We start from the raw sequence: 19,193 nt of genomic DNA, 5'->3' as shown, positions 1-19,193 counted from the left end.
TCATATGTCGGATTCTGTCTATTACTCTTAAAGCTTTCGCTTTATGGCCCAGGATCTAAGCAAATTGCAGGTGTTTTTTTGGAGGGGGGTGGTCTCTAAAAATTTTGGAATTTTAACTATTAATCAAACCACAGAAGGAAGGCCTGTTCTGGGTTCTGCAATCACATACAATTCTTGATAGCAGTCAACTTGGAGATGGATGACTGCATTAAGGTTTCTGAATGAAAATTGTTATAAAGCAAGGGGTATGTGTAAATGCCCTGTTGTGCCTGACAAAAATATTGCTAGGTTGTTTATTTTTTCCATTATGCAGTCTTTTTTAAGTGAAAGAAGCTGAAATATTCATCACATTTTTATTTATTTTTGGTTACTCTAGTAATGTGAGCCTGTGATATTTATCATCTACAAGGATCTTATAAATGTGAAATAAATCAGCTAGAGTGGAGTTGGAATAAATGGTAATGTACAAACTCAAGGTTTTATGAAATTCATTGTTTTGTCTGATGCTGCAAGCACCGTTGAAGAAGAGAAATCGAGGTGGTAAACTGGGTAATAAGAAACAAAAATTAATGGAGCAGCTTCGGGTTAACTGTGGATTTTCTAATTTTGACCTTTTCCTTCTTTACATGTCCTTACTGCCTAATGAATGTATTTTATTCCCCTCCCCTGCCAGACTCTCTCCTCTTCTGGTCCTGCTCCCCTTTGAGACCCACCCCAAGACCTCCCTGCTGTTTTTAGTATTTTCTGTTCTTAGTATTCTCTGTTAATTTTGGCTTAGATTGCACCTTGATTACAACTAAGAGGAATTTCTTACCTCCTCTGCATTCTTAGAGGGGACTGAAGTCAGCTTGTAGTACTGTATGCTCAGGGTTGGAGATGCCCATGTAGTGCCTCCCCTCTAGCAGTCTGCAGCCGATACTGGGAGTCCTATTCACAGAGAAGGGCACTCAGTGTGAGTTAAGTTCAAATAGAAGACTTTATCTGTGTCTGTATTTTATAAATGACATTGCTTCCGTCAGTATATAGCTTTTTTTTTAAGGTTTGGTTTTTAATTTCATTGTGAATTTCTACAAGCAAAATTGGACATAGTCCACTTTAAATGTCCAACAGTTCCTTGATAACTACACAAAGAGTGTTTGAAGGTAACTTCTTTTAGACTCTAATTTACATCTCAGCAGTGACAAACAATAGAGAGTATGCCTTCTTTCTCTGACCCTTTTGAGAGGCCACCCATGCTCAGAATCCTTGATGACTTTTTGATACTGATCTCTTAAGTGTGTAATTCAGTGTTTTATTTTTAGTAAATGTTTATAATTGTGCAGTTGTGCACTACATCAGTTTAGGATATTTCCATTAGCCCTAACTTTCTCTCATGCCGGTGAGTTTTATGGAATGTAAATCCTATCTCAGTAAAACTGTAATAAATAATGAATGAATAAGAAAGAAAAAAAACCCTACGCAGGCCTTCTTTTGAACATTTTTTATATTAAGAAAAATACTCAGCTTTATGTTAAGAAAGATATACTGTCTGTGGGGAAGAACCATGACTAATTATGTCACGGTTGTGCAAAGGGAGAATCCAAACATTTGGATAATGACAAAATTTTTTTTTCTCTCAGCTGTTTTAAGGCAAATACAGTTTGTACAGAAAGAACTTGAGACAACACTTATAGGGAATAATAAGCTGTGGTTGCCTTAAAATAGGTTACAATCAGATTACAAAGGACTTCGGTTGAAGAGTAGTTAGTAATTGACGCATCAATTGGAGCTGCTGCTAATCTGGGGGAGACTCAGAGGGTAGAATGGAACGTGGTCTCTAGAAAGCTGTTCATTTTCAGGGGGGACTGAGGAATACCAGTAAGTACTGGCATGCTGCAGTGTTAAAGGGCTTTGCTTTATATATATTGACTTGACTCATCTCCTGTGGGTTTCTGATTTCCCCGAAACAAAATCGTAGCCATTTTAAATATGTGAGCCCTTTATCCTCACAGGGGGTAAAGGCAGCAGTCCAAATAAAATAGCTAGTACTTAGTGGTAGAAATAAAAAATGCTTGTTGTGTTAGAGAGCTCTCAAGTGACAGGATGATAAGTTCCCTGCGACAGAATGGAAGGAAAACAGTCTTGGGGATAGAAAGGGAAGGGGTGCAGTAGAGTATGCTGAAGGCCACAGTCTCTTCTTAATACATCACTTTCGTCTAGGGAAGGGTACATGGGTGCCACAAATGTTTAAATTTGATCTTGTGGAGGGGGTAGTGTTGAGAGTTCCTACCTTTTGTTTATCCAAGGGCTTAGGCAAATTTTATTCTCCTACTGTGAGGTATAACTTCTGTTAAGATCTATGAGATGCATTTGGAAGCCAGTCAGTGGATTTTCACAGCCATTACATTGCTGTAACATTGCCCATCTTTCTGGTTCCTAAGGTCGTACGTATTCTGTGAGAATCAGGGCATGGTTAAGTGAAAAGATATGCTCTGTTGACAGCTGGAGGACCAGTTAAGTGTAAATTGCATTGAGATATTTTTCATAAACCCTAACTAGATAAGATTAATAATTTTATGAAGGATTCTTTCTAGAAAAGGAAAGAGAGTACTGTAGTTAGGATCATTGCTGATTATCTGCCACTGCAGTGAGAGAGTGCATTTGGCCTTTGATAATGTAGGGGCTATTGGCATTTGAGAGATTAATGTGCAGCCTTGTACCTGGGAAGTGTGAGTGTCAGTAATTGAGTTGACCTTATATTAAGGAGTTTTTCATTTTGCCTCTCAATTTCTCATTTCTCCAGCATGAGAAAATTCTCCTTTTTCTAAGTTCAGGTCAGTTTTTTGAGGAGAAATGAAGGGTGCTATTGTCTGTGGAGAAAGCTGCATTGTCTCGTAGAGGTCAAGCTCTTGGTGTGAATAAGGGACTTCTGAGCTTCACGGACTAAAGTTTTTGGTTTTATAGGGATTTCTTTTGGGGAGACAGGGGAGTGGAGATTCTTGGCCATATCCTGTGATCTGTTTTCATCCAGAAGATGTTACAGATAGGTAGTTCTGTGTGACTCAGAAGTATCTTGGTCCTTAGCGCTTTCCATCTGGCTGCCTTTTAAGTCGAAGACTTTGGTGTTTAAAGATTCTTTGGTAGGAGGGGCTCATTCCCTTATGTTACAGTTACATATAAATAGACTTTGAAGACCTTTATAAATTTTTTACTCTGTTCAGCTGATAATCAACTGATCCCCCTTCTCCTCTCCCCTCATCTTTTTTTTCAGAGTGTTTGATTGTAGTTTAATTTGATATAACTTTATTTTTTCTTTTAAAAAACTTTTATTATGGAAATGTTCAAGCATACACAGAAATTCAGTGACCAGTATAACAAATCTACCTATTACCCAGCTGATGTAACTTTATATATCAGTGCAGTTCATTCATCTTAGGCAAGATATTTTGTACTTTGTTTATACCCCCCACCCTCTGGTTATAAGGACTACTCTACAATTCCTCTGCAAAGATTTACGGAAATGCAATTTTAGGAATTAACTAGGGCCAGATTGAATTTTTTCTTCTACCTGGAGCGATGCTAGCTATTGTGCATTCCCTTTGGGAGTAGAGAGCTGAAAGAAGACTCTTGAGGTTAGCTCATTTTATAAGAATGAAGGAGTGATGTTTAATTATGTTTTATGGACAAATAGAAAATTAAAAAAAATGTTTCTGACCTAATAGAATGTGTACTGGCTTAGGGGACAGGAGATCTGAATTCTGTTCTTGGTTCTGCTTATTAGCTGTGTAATTTCAAGGTAAGTCATTCTTTCTGAACCATTTGCTGGCATTGCGCCGGGCACAGATAGTATATGGTTTTAGTAAGCTGCTCAAGTACCTACAAGGTCTGGTATAAACTACGGACAGTGTTTAACAGAGGAAAATTGCGGTAGGGAGTTTAGTAGCAGGCATTAGAGACAGACCCATTGCTGGGGATACTTGGTGGGCCACAGTAAGGGTTCAAAGACCAAACTTCTTTTCCTGGGAAAACAAGTTTGAGAAAGATTTTAATAATTGAACTAATTGAGTTGAAGATGAATTTGGTTTCAGAACCTGGGTAGTTCTGAAATCAGGATCCAGGGTAGACCTGGGATGGACCAGATGGGAGGATGCTGAACATACTAGGCTTTTGCAGTGGTGTTGCTTAAATCCATCCTGAGGATTGGAAGGCAATTAAGTCTTCAGATGATCGTTGGCATCAGCTGTGGGTTGAGGGAAGGAAACAGGGTCAAAGACCTCTGGGAAATCTAAGTTAACTTGTTAATTAGTATTTCTATGGACATTCTGCTTACCAGGCTTGCAGTTCTTAACAAGGTATGGACACCAGAATCACCTATTGGAAAAAAATTTTAAAATATGCATACCTAAGCTGTACTGTTAAAGGCTTGATCAGGTAAGGTATAGGATGGGATTGTAGCATCTGTTTGTTAAAAGGCTCTGTAGGGGATTCTGATTCCCCCACTTGAGAACCCTGTGCTAAGACTTTGAAAGATTAAATAAAGTTAATAAGAAGATATCCTTGCTTTTGAAGTTGCCCTAATGAAGGATAACGACTAATTTCATTTGACGAGTCACCTCCTTTCCATAGTTATGGCTGCTTAGAATACTGGATTGAGAAGTGCTGGGTGCCCAGGTCTGTAGTTTACTGACTCCTGTTCTGGATAACTCTAGACCTATATACATTCTTATATTTCCCAAAATGCCTTTTTTTTAAACAATAAAGGCATAGATAGTTTTATTGGTAAGTTTCATCAAGCTCTTAAGCAATAATTACTATTTTTATACCAAAATATAGATCAAAATGCTTTTGTTCTTCAAGATATTTGTACTTTTCATTTCTCCTTTTTTTTTTTTTAATTCCTCTCATTTATCTGTACCTTGTCTTAGCATGATTGTCAGTGCTGATTGCAGTGCTTTGGCTGGAATATCAGTAAATTTTGGTTCAGTTGTTAACATTTACTTGGCTTTGTCAAAACATGAAAAAGGGAAAAAGCAGTCCTGATGCACTGGAATGCAAACTTCACGAGGGCAGGAACTTCATCTGTGTTATTTGTAGCTCTATTTTCAGTGTTTAGAATGCAGCCTGGTGCGTAGGGTGCTCAATAAATATTGAGTAAATGAATGAAAGCTTGAGTTTGGAAGAATTAAAATGTAAGAGCTCAGGCTGAAGAACTGTATGAATGGAAGGCCTGAAACAGGTTTTTTCAAACCTTTCTTAGACGAAATTACATTCTCATTAACCTATGGGACTATAAATTCCTTTGGGGCAGGGAAAATTTGGTTTCCTTACACTGCATTTCTTACACTGCTAGCACAGTACTTAACAACATTTAGCCATTTCTTAAATTGACATTGAATTGACTTAACCTGAAGTTATTAATGTTATAATTGAAAATTTTTAGAGTCTTTGCTGATTACCAGATACTTACTGAATCTCAGTCTTCACAATTCAATAAGATGGTATCCTAACTGCTCTTGTGTAGATGGAGAAACTAAGCTCTGAGAGGTTAAGAGACTTGCCTGAGATGATATGACTGTTATGTGGTAAGCTCATCTCTTCTGATACTCACGCTCAGTAAGCTTTTCTCTGTACCTGAGTTTGGAAAACTACGGCCTGTGGGCCAAATCTGACCTGTTTCTGTGTAAACCTGTGAACCAAGGATGGATTTTAACATTTTTTTAAATGTTTGAAAAAAAAGAATATTTTATGGCCCATGAAAACTATATGAAATTCAAATTTAAGTGTCCACAAATATAATTCTATTAGAACTTGGTGACACTTTAAAAAAAAAATCTATGCTTTTTTGTACTGTGACAGAGTAGTTGTGAAAGAGGCTGTGATGGCCCACAGACCTTAAAATATGTGATTTCTGTTTGTTTTTTTTTTAAAGATTTTATTTGTTTGACAGAGTGAGCGAGCACAAGCAGGGCGAGCGGCAGAGGGAGAGGGAGAAGCAGGCTCACTGCTGAGCAGGGAGCCCGATGCGGGACTGGACCCTCGGACTCCAGGATCATGACCTGAGCCGAAGGCAGACGCTTAACTGACTGAGCCACCCAGATGCCCCTATTTTCTTTTTTTTTATAGAAAATGTTTGCTGACCTCTATTCTGTGCCAGTCAGCCCGCTTGAGTATGGGTTCAATTCTGCTTAGAAGATAGAAAATAAAGAGTACTGAACTTTATATATAGATTTCCTTGCATCTCTTGGTTCTGATTTCTAGATTGTATTTTAAGGAGTTTATAACCAGGTACCGCTCATTTTTAAATACATTAAATGTATAATTATTAAATTGCTAGAAAAATGTGATGATTTTTATTACTAAACTAAGCAGTCTTTTCCCATCCAAGAAAAATTCTCATTGTTTTGCCTTTAACAACTAACCATTCATTAAAATCAGTTTTCTGTGGTCATTCTTAGGTTGTGTTGACTAAGTAGTGTCATGCTTCATAATTTGATTTCCAGTGAGCTGTGTCCTCCAGAGCTCAGATTATAGATTCAGGCATAATGTAAAGCTGCGCTCTTATGTGGGTTCTGTACCGGTAGCATCAGAATCATTGGGAGAGATTGTTAGAAATGGGGACTCTTGGACTCCATCCTAGGCCTACTGAGTTAGACCTCTGGAGGAGTGGCCCAGCTTTCTGCTTTTACAAGCACTGTAGCTGATTCTGATGCATATGTGTGTTTGAGAATCACTGATGTAAGAGTCACGATTATGTATATTTTCTTCCTATAAGCTCTTTAATAAATAGACATAAGCAGAATTTTAAATTTTGAAGTGGTAAGATTTTTGAAAGAAAGAATGTATAAGATAGACTAAAAATGAATTAAAATGGGAGAATAGTTTCCATTATCCCAAGAGAGCACCGTCTTCTAGCTGTGAAATAGTAGGTAACAGTTTTTGAGCCCTTATTTTGATAGGCACAACCTTAGGCACTTCTTAATTTTGAGACCTGTAGTTTCTTTTCTTTCTTCCCCTTCTGTGGGTTGTATGCTGCAACCCCAGCGGTCAATGGACAGAGCGTATACAGGTGTCTCCTTGTATGTCAAACTTCCTTCTTTCCTCAGCTTTAAGAAGTTTTGAGCCACTAGATGGCAGATTCTTCCAACAATTATTAGATTGAAGAGCCTTCTTAAACCATTTGTAATTCTTTTTTTAGATTTTTTATTTTATTTATTTATTTGACAGAGAGACAGTGAGAGCAGGAACACAAGCAGGGGGAGTGGGAGAGGGAGAAGCAGGCTTCCCGCAGAGCGGGGAGCCCGATGTGGGACTCGATCCCAGGACTCTGGGATCATGACCTGAGCCGAAGGCAGACGCTTAACGACTGAGCCACCGAGGCTCCCCCATTTGTAATTCTTCTTGGAAATAATTTGTAGTGTCCCATTTAGCTCTCTCAGGATCACATGTGGTGTGGTGCTTAGGGACACACATTCTCTCCCTACCTCCCTTTCCTCAGATGGCCTTGACCACCCCTTTGTCACTGCCCCTTGTTCTGCTCTGGCCTCTGCCTTTAGTCCTGCTCATTTAATTCACCACTTCTTGTGTTTTTGGCTCCATCAGTCACAGTTTATTTTTGTTGTCTGATCCCTGTGTTCCTGCTTTGAGTTTTAGACTCTTAGACTGTCAGAGCTGGAAAAGAGGTTCATCTATCATTTGGCTCAGCCCCTTCATTTCTCAGGTGGGAGAGCTGAAGCCTGGGGAGGTTGAGCCAAGGACAAGGACTGTGTCTTATTTATCTTTGTGCCCTGTAGTGCTTGGCACGTAGCACGCGGATAGAGGTTTCTTGAGTGGAACAATTGTGGTAAATGCTGTGAAGAATACAGATAGAATCTCTGTGCCCAAGTGGCTCCAGGTTTTCTAATGGAGGCATGATTTAAATAACTGTCCCAGTATAGAGAGAGAAGGTGATAAGTGCCCAAGAAGGGAGCAAGACAAACCATTTTGTAATGTTAAGGCCCCCTTGGAACTTTGTCTCCCGCTCCTCCTGCTTTTTCTTTTATAGGCTAGAAGCACGCACTATGTTTATTGTTCTCCAAGCACACCATTTTACAAACTAGAGTCTGTTCTTTGCATTGAGTTCCCTTGGCTTAGGATGCTCTTTACCTGATCTCTTTTTCTGTCTGGGAAATTGTTTAAAGGGTAAATTTTTCTGCTGATTTTAAGCCAGGGAAGCCTTCCTCGGCCTCTTCCTCCATGCAGTTTGTTTATCTGCCCTTTGGGCTGTCTTTGTACCTAATTCCAAGGTCATTGAAGAGGTCCTGTGCAGTAGTGGCTTGTGTCCTTTCCCCTGGAGTGGACTGTGCTCGTTTTCATTCCTTTGTGTCAATATTATCCCCAAGGCTATCCGAGGAAAGGAAGGTAGGGTCAGAAAGCGTGCCCCTAAGCACCACACCGTGCTTGATCCTGATGAACTGAGAAAGCTAAATGTGACACTGTAAATTGATGACAAGAAGAATTATAAATGGTTTATTAAGAAGCTTCTTCAGTTGCTTAGCATATTCTTCATTGCTTAGGACACAATTTGCATTTAGCAAATATCAATGGGATGCAGGGCATTTCTTAAGATTACATTTGTTGCAGAGGTATTGGAATCTAAGACCCAAGATTTTCCTATCTTCCACAAAATTTTGAGGTCAAAGATTATTGGGCAAGGTAATCTCCTTCTCTCTCTGCATGTTAGTATTCTGGATGGAGGAAATTATTGCAACAGAACAACATTAATGATATAAGTTATTTTGTACAGTATGTCTGTGGACTTAAGTTCTGTAAAAATCTTAACAGTCCTTTCAGGAGTAAATCACAGAATGCTTAAGCTATAACCATTAATGTGTAAACAACCTCAGTATTTGGCTAGACTTGTGGGTTGGTGTTATGTGTTAGAGCCACTTTACTGAATTTTCTCTCCTGGACTTCATTAACTAGAAAAATTTATGTACATAATTTGGGATACTCTATCTTGATGTTACTCTTTTTAAGCTAAAGAGAGAATGATGTAATGAACACCTAGGTACCTACTACTCAGAATTAAATATTAAGATTTTCTTAAAATCTTAAGGTGTGTGGGTGTGTGTACATACACATACATGAATAAAAGACAGTAGTACAAACAAAACTTCCTGCTTCCATTGCTTTGTGTCATGATTTTGTTGTGTGACCTTCCCTATCTATCAATCTTTCTATCTATCATTTATCTGTCATCTATCTGTTGTAGTTACATTGCATGTTTCCCTGAACAACTTACTGAATTTATCCATCCCTTGTAAACATTTAAAATACTTCTAATTTTCCTGCATTATAAATAGTGCTGCATGAAATAATCTTTTACCAGGAAATAGATATACCCATATAAGAATTTCTCTAACAGTTCCTTAGAATAGTTAGGTGTATGTGTTTGTTAGGTATTGTCATATCATTCTCCAAGATGATTGCTCCAATTTGCAATTTCACCAGTACTTTTTAAGAGAAACTGCGTCCTTAAACATACTCTGTATTGTTTTACTGATTTTTTTTTTTAAACATAAACTCTGTGCCCAACATGGGGCTCGAACTCGCAGTGCCAAGATCAAGAGTCACATGCTGCACTGACTGAGCCAGCCAGATGCCCCTAAATCTATATTGTTTTAATCTGCATTACTGACTTCTGGATTTCTCCTTTTGTGACTTGCTTAATTCTTTGTCCGTTTTTCTTTTGGGCTGATTGTGGAAGATCTGTATAAATTGTTTGCTAATACTGTTACTTTCATGTACTCCCCTGGTGTGTGATTTATCTTTGTATGGATAGAAATTTTAGATTTTGATATGGTGAAATTGGAAGGAGAATGTCTTAATGACACTAGGGCAGGGAAGTATTTGCAGGTCAAGATGCACAAAGCACATCTCATAAAGGGAAAGATTATCAGTGTGAATGGAGTTGGCTTTTCTTAGACTTGCTACCTGCCCATGTAAATTTTAGATTTGTCTAGTTCTGTCACATCAGTTTCAGTTCCATGAAAAATTCTGTGGGGATTTTATTTGAAATTGCATTCAATTTATAGATTTAGAAGAATTGACATCTTTAAGGTATTGAGAGTTTGTCAAAGAGCATGGTATTTTTCTCTTTTTATTCATGGCTCTTAGTCTCTCACAAACATTTTGAAATTGTTTCCCTAATACTTTGGTTTACCAGATTATCGGCTTAACATTGTTTAGTGCGGTCTTTATCAGTGAACCACCCCCTTCCCCCATTTCTGCCCACCCCTGCGGCCATGACCTTTCCCCTTCTCCCTGCCTCATCTTCTTGTACTTACTGGTGAAACCTAGCAAGCATGGGGACAGGTGGGGGAAGTAGAGTTGCTCTAGTACCCTTCACTGTGCCACTTAAGGAGAAAGTTGGAGTTTTAAATTCAGTCATTCAGGAAACGTTTATTCTGTGTACTGTGCTGGGTCTTGGACTTCTCTCCCCTCTTTTTCATTGACTGTTTTCATTCAAGTTACATCATTTTACCATCTAGTGAGGACAGTACATGATTAGGGCCATCGTTCTGCCTCTTTTTCCACTTACCCCTTAATTGGGCATTAATGGAGGAAAGATTATTTGGAAGCAGATATTGAATCTCTTTTGTTCTTGATGGAGTTTGTCATGTAGCCAATTTGATGTGTGTATGGCTGTCGATGATATTTATCAAAAATCAGAGAGAGTCAGTGTACTCTAGTGTTAAGACCAAGGGATAAGAAATCGGAAATTTTGGTGAGCTTTGTATCTCCTTCAGTAGTCAGGCGACTTAGTTCTATACATATGTATGTATGTATATATATATATATGTATTTTTTGGTCAAATGATCCTTTATTGAAATATTTTCCTTTGTAGCTCTTAACTAGTGGGACATTCCACTGCACCACTGTTGATGTCATCTATGGATGTCATGGGGTGGTCACTGTTGATGTCATCTATGGTATCACGAGGGTGCTGACCATCAACACTGCAGCCCACAAATTGGGCAGTTTCCAGAACCTCTTTAATGGTTCCAGAGAGTTCTCTGGCTAAGGAATGGTGCCGCATCAGTCGGGCAGTGTTGACAATCTCATCAAAAGTGATATTTCCGCTGTGTTAATATTTTTCTACTTCTTTCTGTCTCTTGGTATTTCCTTGAGGGCTTTGATAATCAGGGCAGAGGCACAAGGTACCATTTCAATCTGGGCCTGTCTGTTCTGAACAGTCCGTTTCACTGTCATCCTTAGACCCTTCTAATTACTAGTTGATAACTAACAATGTTATTACCAACTTTTTTGGAGACAAACCCAGGGGGCTGATCTTGGGGGCCAGGACGGACGTGGCACCGACTTTGCCTCCGGTGCACCTCAGGTATATCTCATTGGGATCAAACTTAGGTGGCATGGGAGACTGAATCCGGATTCTGGATGACTGCAGAGAGTTGCACCTTTACTTCTGCCAAGCCAAAAGCCACATACACTTTTTTAATCTGAAAATTAGATGTGTCCCCTCCTTGACATGGTAGTGCAGATTAAAAAATAATGTCCAGTCCCTTGAGAAAAGAATTATATTGTTAATATAAATATATATGTTGTACATTGAGCCGAGGAAAATTAGTTATCAGGATCTGCTTTATCCTGGCCTTTTAGGGATTTGTTGAATTCTCTAACAGTGTTTTTATTTTTATTATAATTATAGGTTACTCATTTTAAAGATATGCTTTATGAATCACATATTTCCTATTTGGAAAACCATTGAGATTAAATTCAGAAATGTAGATATTCAAAATTGCCTGTTTTTTTCTATTCAGAGGACTTTTTTTTTTTTTTTTTTTTAAGTAATCTCTATGCCCAATGTGGGGCTTGAACTCATGACTCCAAGATCAAGAGTTGCATGCATGCTCCACCAGTTGAGCCAAGCCAGGCGCTTCCGGAGTTGTGTGTGTTGTGTGTGTTTAAACAAATTGACTTTTGAAAAAAAATTTCTTTGTGGAATATTTGAAGCCTGTTCATAGAGACGATAGTATATTGACTCCTTTGTGCCTGTCATTCAGTTTCAACAATCATTTCGTGGCCAGTCTTGTTTCATAGATATCCCCAGCTCTTCCTCCACCCACCTGTTTTGGATTACTTTTAAGTAAATCCTTTTGATATGCCAACACTAGAGAGCCTTATGAAGTGTTGTTTTCTTTTACCTTCCAATTTCTATGCAGAAACTAAAGTTTTTTAAGTTTTGGTTTTACCATGAACATGGTCTAGAAAAAGGTAATGACTTATTTGTGTGATGGAGTGCATCTTCTTTCTGATAAAATGGGAGCATAGTGATAACAATACTATGTGTTTTGCTTTAAAAGGAGCTTGATAATTGTTTTCTGTCATTTGGGACAGTGATAGTTCACGTTAGGGGCGCACTATATGCACAAGACCAATGAAACCTGTGGCCTAGCTCTCTTCTCCTACTATATTGCCTTATTGTCATTGGGAACAAAAATAATTCACTGGTAATTGTAGTGCTTCCTTTAATATATCAGAACTTTACTTTCAAACTTTTCTCTTTTTTAGACAGATGATTATAATATCTATTATATAGTTCCCTGCCAGGTTTAGAGAACATGACTTTAAAAATCATGACTGTTTGTGGTGACTCTAGTTAAAAATACTGTGTTGTGTATTTCAAAATTCTTTTTTTTTTTTTTTTTTTAAAGATTTCATTTGAGAGAGAGAGAGAGAGCGCATGAGAGTGGGGAGGGTCAGAGGGAGAAGCAGACTCCCCGCTGAGCAGGGAGCCCGACGCGGGACTCGATCCTTGGACTCCAGGATCATGACCTGCGCCGAAGGCAGTCGCTTAACCAACTGAGCCACCCAGGCGCCCCATGGATTTCAAAATTTCTAAGAGAGTAGATCTTAAAAGCTTTCGTCACAGGAAAAAAATTTTTTTTTTTTGTAACTATGTATGGGACAGATATTAGCTAGACTTATTGTGGGGATCATTTCACAATATATACAAATTTCGAATTATTATGTCATACACTTGAACTAATATAATGTTATGTATCATTTATACTTCAATAAAAAGTCATGACTGGGTTTTATTATTAATCAACTTAGTTTGTGTAGTGTCACACAGACTTTGAACTTTTAGTATATGTTAGACTGTTTGCTCTTTTGGTACCTCACCTCTAATTGCTAATGAAGTAGAGCAAACAGTAAAGTAAACACATCATAATGCACATCTAAACTACTACATAGTCTTGTTTCAGTGTAGTTAGACTGTAGAGTGCTGTCCTATCCAGGGCGCTCCCAACTGTCCTTGCTAAAACATCTGTAAGTGTGTATAACCCGCTGCTCTAACGAATACATACATACCTGGGTGTGGTGACAGACCTATGTGTTAAAGTTTACTGGTGTTGATAACAGTTTCTTCACTGTTCCATGGTCAACCTTAAAACCTTTTTACTCTTCTTAAAATTCCCATCCGGATTTCAGGGGCTTGAATGTTTAAGCCTTCCTCTCTAAGTGAAGGTGAAATTCTAATTGAAAAACCATCTGCTTTTCTTTTGGTGGTTTCTTCTAAAATGTTGAACTTCTAGGTTTAGTGTATAGTAATTTTACTTTAGTTTTCTTTGTGAAGGTGACTGTTTCTGCTCTCCTTGTTTTGATGTCCTCTTATTCAGACTGCAATTTATCAGTTCTTTTTATTTTTCTGTGTTTTTTTAGACTTTTGCTGGTTGGTGGATGTGAAACTGCTGAAGTGGGCATGTCAAAAGCTTCTCGCTATGGCCTGTCTGCCTGGAGAGTTCTTTCGGGATCGCCTTATTATAAGCAGGTTACTGATGGTGGAGACAGAGTCACTGCCGTAAGTATTAGTCACGGCATTTCACTTTGCGAGTAGGTCTCAGGCAGGACAGGAGGAAATACTTTGTCTTAAATGAGGAAAGTGACTTCATGTGAAATTTTAGTACTTCTTTCAAATATCAAATTTATCTAAAGTGTTTTTTTGTTTAACTTGGTCTCATTTTTATTAACAGTATTGGCAGATATTAGAGAAAGAACCTAACAGTAGTCCTATTACTTGCATTTGCTTATTTAGACATTAATGTTTATTCAGCACTTTTTATGGGCTGGCAACTGTTCTGAGCGGCTGTGCATATTAGCTCACTTAATTCCCACTGACTTTTTGAGGTAGGTATCATTACTAGCCTGTCTATTAGTGAGGAGAGTACAGAGTAATTAAGTAGCTTCCCTGGGTTGCCAAGCTTGTAAGTAGCAGAATCGGAGCACAAACTCCAGCACAGGTTCCCCCTGTTCAAGTTCTTTACCACCATGGTACACTTGCTAATATTTTGGTCTGTGTTCACCTGGATGATTTACCCAGCCGTTCATTCCTTTGTTCTGTAGCAGAGCACTCTGGTGTGCTGTAATAGTTTGTACAGGCTAGGTTCTGCTGTGATAATAAAACCGTCCGATAAACAGATGAAAACTCCTGACATGGGTTACTGTATAACAATTCATTCCTTATTTGTGGCAAAGCCTGTTCTTGGTGCCATGACTCCCCTGGACAGTTTGTTCCAAGTGATGGTTAAAGAATCCACACAGGTTGGTGACCTTTGAGATTCCAGTGTCTCAGTATATAGGAGGGGGAGGAGGGGGTTAAGAGGTGGAACTTTTCAAACCAGAACTAACATTGCCTGTGCTCACAGTTCATGTGTTCTAACTAATCACATGGCCCTTCCTACCTTCAGCAGGCCTGGGAAATAGTTTTTCCATGTGTCCAGAAAGGCAAGAAAAATGAGATATTCGTGAATACTAATTTCTCTGCTGTATTGGCACCCTACATATTGTTTACTTATGTAAACTGCAGGAAATCAAGCACTTGATCACAATTATGCATCCTGTGCTTAGCACACTGCCTTACATGTAGTGGACGCTCAGATACGTTTCAAGTGAGGAAGAAACCAAGAAATTAAAGGGAAACACAACATAAGTGAATGTGTTATGTTGTTTTTTCCTGTAGTGAATGTATTTGTCCTGTTATTTCTGTTCTAAAATGCACTGATTTTAAAATAATCCTGTAAAACCATGAATGGTTAAAGGTTTGGTGTTAAAAAGGAAATAATGAAGAAGTACTTTTAAAAAGAAATCTTAAGCAATTATTGTAAGCTTCCATTCTTTTTTTTTTTCTTTAGCTTTTGGCATGTTTTGAAGTACGTGATTGTGAATTTAACCCAACAAAGTTATTCTTTTTTTTTTTTTAATTAGCTCAATGTAGTGGTTTATATGCTACTAGACCTTCTAACAGTTTGTGTTTCTGCATGAATTTATAGTCGAGGACTGTGCTTTGTCTTTTTCCTTCCATGCATTATCCCTCTACCCATTCTAGGTACAGCCTCCTCCTGCAGGATGCAGGGAGGAGTCCAGACTAAGTGTTAGTGGCCATACTTCACAGATAAGGAGCCCAAGACCCCAGGACTAAAAATAGGGGAACACAGGTGGAACGGATCTTCTAGACTCTGTTGAGTACCTTCCCCCGCTCCCCATAGGAAGTTATATACAGATCAGTGGTACCGTCAGATTTATCTATGATGATTATCCCATAATTCATAAAGAGGTAGGAGTTGCTTATACATATTAAACATATTATTTCGTTTCTGCAGGAAGTTAGTCCTGTTTCTCTTTCTGATTTAATTCATACCCAGTTTGTAGTTTTCTCTGTGAGATCTACCAGGGCAAATCTTGGAAAGAGTTTGAAACCGTTTTGGCTCTTGAATCTAAGTGTGATGTCTGCAACTTATTTTTAAATGGTTTAGTCAAAAACATAATTTTTAAGTTTTATTTAAGTAATCTCTACACCCAACACAGGGCTTGAACGCATAACCCCAAGATGAAGAGTTGCACGCTCCTCGACCGAGCCAGCCAGGCGCCCCAGTTAAAACCCATAGTTTAAAAGATGTGTATACACACACAGAGATACAGCAAGTGTGGCAGAGCGGTAATAACTGGTGAACCCAAGCAAAAGGCATATTGGTGTTTTGTTGTACATTCACTTCAGCTTCTCCTTAGCTATGAAATTTGTCAAAATTAAAGGCTGAGGGGAAAAAAAAAAAAGAAAAAAGCAGGTAAGTGTGGAGAATACAAGGAGAGATGAAGTAGGCAAACGGTGAAAGTCCGTTTCAGTACAGATAATCAAGCGTGTTTGTGACAGAATGGTCTGGGAAAGGAAGAGTCACAGAATATGGTCACATACCATGAAACCTTTCTTCACCTTGGCTTCTTTGAATTCTCTTGTGCTTTCACTTTGTTCCTCACTGAAGTATTGGAATCTGATTTGCTATGGTCCTTCCTTCTCCAGCTGAAGCTCTGGGATTGCAGTCTCTTAGAAGAAAATTGCCTGTTCACGGACAGAATAAGTGGGGAAAAACATTAAATTGCAAATCGAATGCTTGGCTGTATGATTAATTTCTTCAAATGCTGCAAGTGTATTTTAATTACATTAGTGGCTCTTAAATGTGTCTTGCCGCTAAACTTACAGTCATTCTACATAGCCTGCTCCTGCCTCGAAGTAATTTGAATTACAGGATTAATTCCTTTCGTCAGGTGGCAGATATTGTCCTCATTGAAGGTGTTTGTTTAAGGTTGCTATTATGTTGGGGTGGATATTGACGAAAAATGCTGCTGACACATACATTCTCGTCTCTCACAAGGCTGCTAGGTTGTAAAAAACGACTATGCAAGATTCAATATGTGCATTGACCAAAGTTTCCAAATTAATGTGAGATAGTTTTATTTATTCATTTGTTCAACATTGAATCACTGCTCTGGGTATTAGGAATAGGAAGGTAGCATCCCTCAAGGGGTTTTACTGTATAGGAGTATACAGCTATGTCCACAAATAAGGGCAGTAAGCTGTAATAGATAGCAGGTTTGAATCCAGTAACTGGGAGAAAGGAAAGAACCCATACTTGGGAGTCAGAAGTCTGGGATTGGAATCCTAGTTCATCACTTACACTTGTGTAGTAAGGCTTTTGCCACAGTCAAACGAGCTAATGTATGTGAAGGCCCTTGGTAAGCCATAAAATGATCTATAGTGTTCATTATTATTACCTGTTTGTATTTTTAAGATCAGAATTGTAGAAAATATGTAAAAATGAACAAGACTAATTTTTATGTTATTGCTGTTGCTGCTTTCTGGGTAAAGGATGTTTTGTGGAGAGAACACGGGCATTTTGGAATCCTTTTTCCCTGAGAAATCCCATTTCCCTCAGAAAATAGAAATAATCGGAGGACTATTTCCATAAGATCCCACTCCTTCCCTCCATCTGTCTGTACACGGTACCTTTTCTCTTGTTTTTACAGATGAACTGTCTTTGTGCTGGCTAAGGCCAACCTGTCTGTTTGTCCACCAGATCTCACATTCTTGCTTACTGAAGGATATTTTTCCTGCCTCATGAATTTTGCTGTCGATTAGATTTATCAGCATACAACATGGTTTTATTTTTCCATCATTAAAAACCATTTTGTTTCATTTGGTTTCGGGGGATTTAGACCCCACTAAATCCTGCTACCACCCCCATTTATTTCCCTTTCTTCAACATGTTCGGGAGCTGTCTGTATTTGTTTACACTTCTTCTCTCTTGAATTCGAATTCGCTTGTGTGGGAATTTACCTCCATCATTTCACTGAAACTATCGTTTTGATGTTATCATTGCCCTCCAATACTTTACCAGTTTATCAGTTTTATTGGTAGTTTGTCTGTCTTTCTTTCTCTCTTTCAAAAAAGATTTTTATTTATCTGAGAGAGAGCAAGAGAGCAAGAGAAAACACGAGTGGGGGGAGGGGCAGAGGGAGAGGGAGAAGCAAGACTCCCTGCCGAGCAGGGAGCCCGAGGCAGGGCTCCATCCCAGGACCCCGGGATCATGACCTGAGCCGAAGGCAGACGATTAACTGACTGAGCCACCCAGGCACTCCTATTGGTATTCTTTAATCCCTACTAATTGCTTTTACAAAAATCAGTTTATTTTCCTTTTTCCCTTTCTGTTCTCTTCCCTTTTTAAGTTGTGTTATTGCTACTTTGACAAAATGTGTAATATTTGCACGTTAATTTCTACTCTCATCCTTACCTTTCTTTAGCCTTCGATGTCCATTTCTTTTTCAGAATGCTGTTACTTCTTTTGTCGAAATGTTCCCAGTTATCTCTTGGTTGGATGAAATTATCTTCTAGTAGATGTGGTTTGTTTTTGTTTTTGTTTTTTAAGATTTTATTTTTAAGTAATCTCTGCACCCAACGTGGGGCTTGAACTCACCACCCTGAGATCAAGAGCTCGCTGCATGCTCTACTGGCTGAGCTAGCCAGGTGCCTCTCTTTTAGTAGATGTTTTGAGAAGGTCTCATAGGTAAAGAGTTCCTTCGGTTCTTTTATGTTCAAAATTGTTTTCCTATAGCCTGGATATTTGAAGGAAAACATGTCTGGAGATAAAATCCTTAGCTTACCATTTCTTTCATTGAACTTAAAGAAAAGCCACTATTCTGTTATTGCTTTGCTTTGCCTGTGGAATTTGAAAATTCTCACTTATGTTAAATCATTTTCCCTACAAAGGGAAACAGAAATAACATACAAATGTTATTTGGCCCTTTTGCTTAGAGTGCCTTGAGGATTTTTGTTATCTTTGTGTGAAATTTAATAGCTTTCCTGGGTTTTTCTTGGAGTTGATTTTTTGGGGGTTAATTTTCTCAGGTACCCCCATTGGCTCTTTCAGTGTATAAATTCAGATCTTTTTCAATTTCTGGCAAGCTTTCTTAGATTATAATTTTGACAATGTTTTTAGATAAATGTCAGATCCCTTTGCTGCCTTCCCTTGTCTGTCCTTCCTGGGCCCTGCAGTATTTTTACAGTCTGCTTTGGCTCACCACCAGGCCTTGTAGTGAGTGTCATGGGGAGGTGGGAGTTGGCAGGAGCAGTGGAGATGACACCTGGGATTTGGTGATTTTTATTTTTCTACTTAAAATTATTTTGAAGTTTGGGTTATCTTCTGTCTTCAAGTTAAGCTGAGGGCACTTTTTTTTTAAGATTTTTTTTAAAATTTATTTGAGAGTGAGAGAGCACGAGTAGTTGGAGGGACAGAGAGAGAGGGAGAAGCAGGCTCCCCGCTGAGCAGGGAGCCTGAGTTGGGGCTTGAGCCCAGGACCCTGAGATCATGACCTGAGCCAA

General features: G+C 38.6%; 1 protein-coding gene across 1 annotated transcript in view; it reads left to right on the top strand.

Annotated features, from left to right (window-relative positions):
- The window catches only part of NBAS (NBAS subunit of NRZ tethering complex), a 351,301-nt gene that overhangs the window by 33,004 nt on the left and 299,104 nt on the right, over positions 1 to 19,193 (top strand). The window contains exon 10 of the mRNA XM_028099384.2: positions 13,706 to 13,844. Within this exon, the coding sequence (XP_027955185.2) occupies positions 13,706 to 13,844 (139 nt within the window). The remainder of the gene's footprint in view (positions 1 to 13,705; positions 13,845 to 19,193) is intronic.

This window comes from Eumetopias jubatus, unplaced genomic scaffold (genome assembly GCF_037043125.1).
Source record: "Eumetopias jubatus isolate StellerSeaLion01/CBP00866 unplaced genomic scaffold, mEumJub1_p1.0 scaffold_9, whole genome shotgun sequence".
NCBI classification, from domain to species: Eukaryota; Metazoa; Chordata; class Mammalia; order Carnivora; family Otariidae; genus Eumetopias; species Eumetopias jubatus.
Note: the sequence above shows the minus strand (reverse complement) of the source record. Positions and strands in the feature narration are given on the sequence as shown.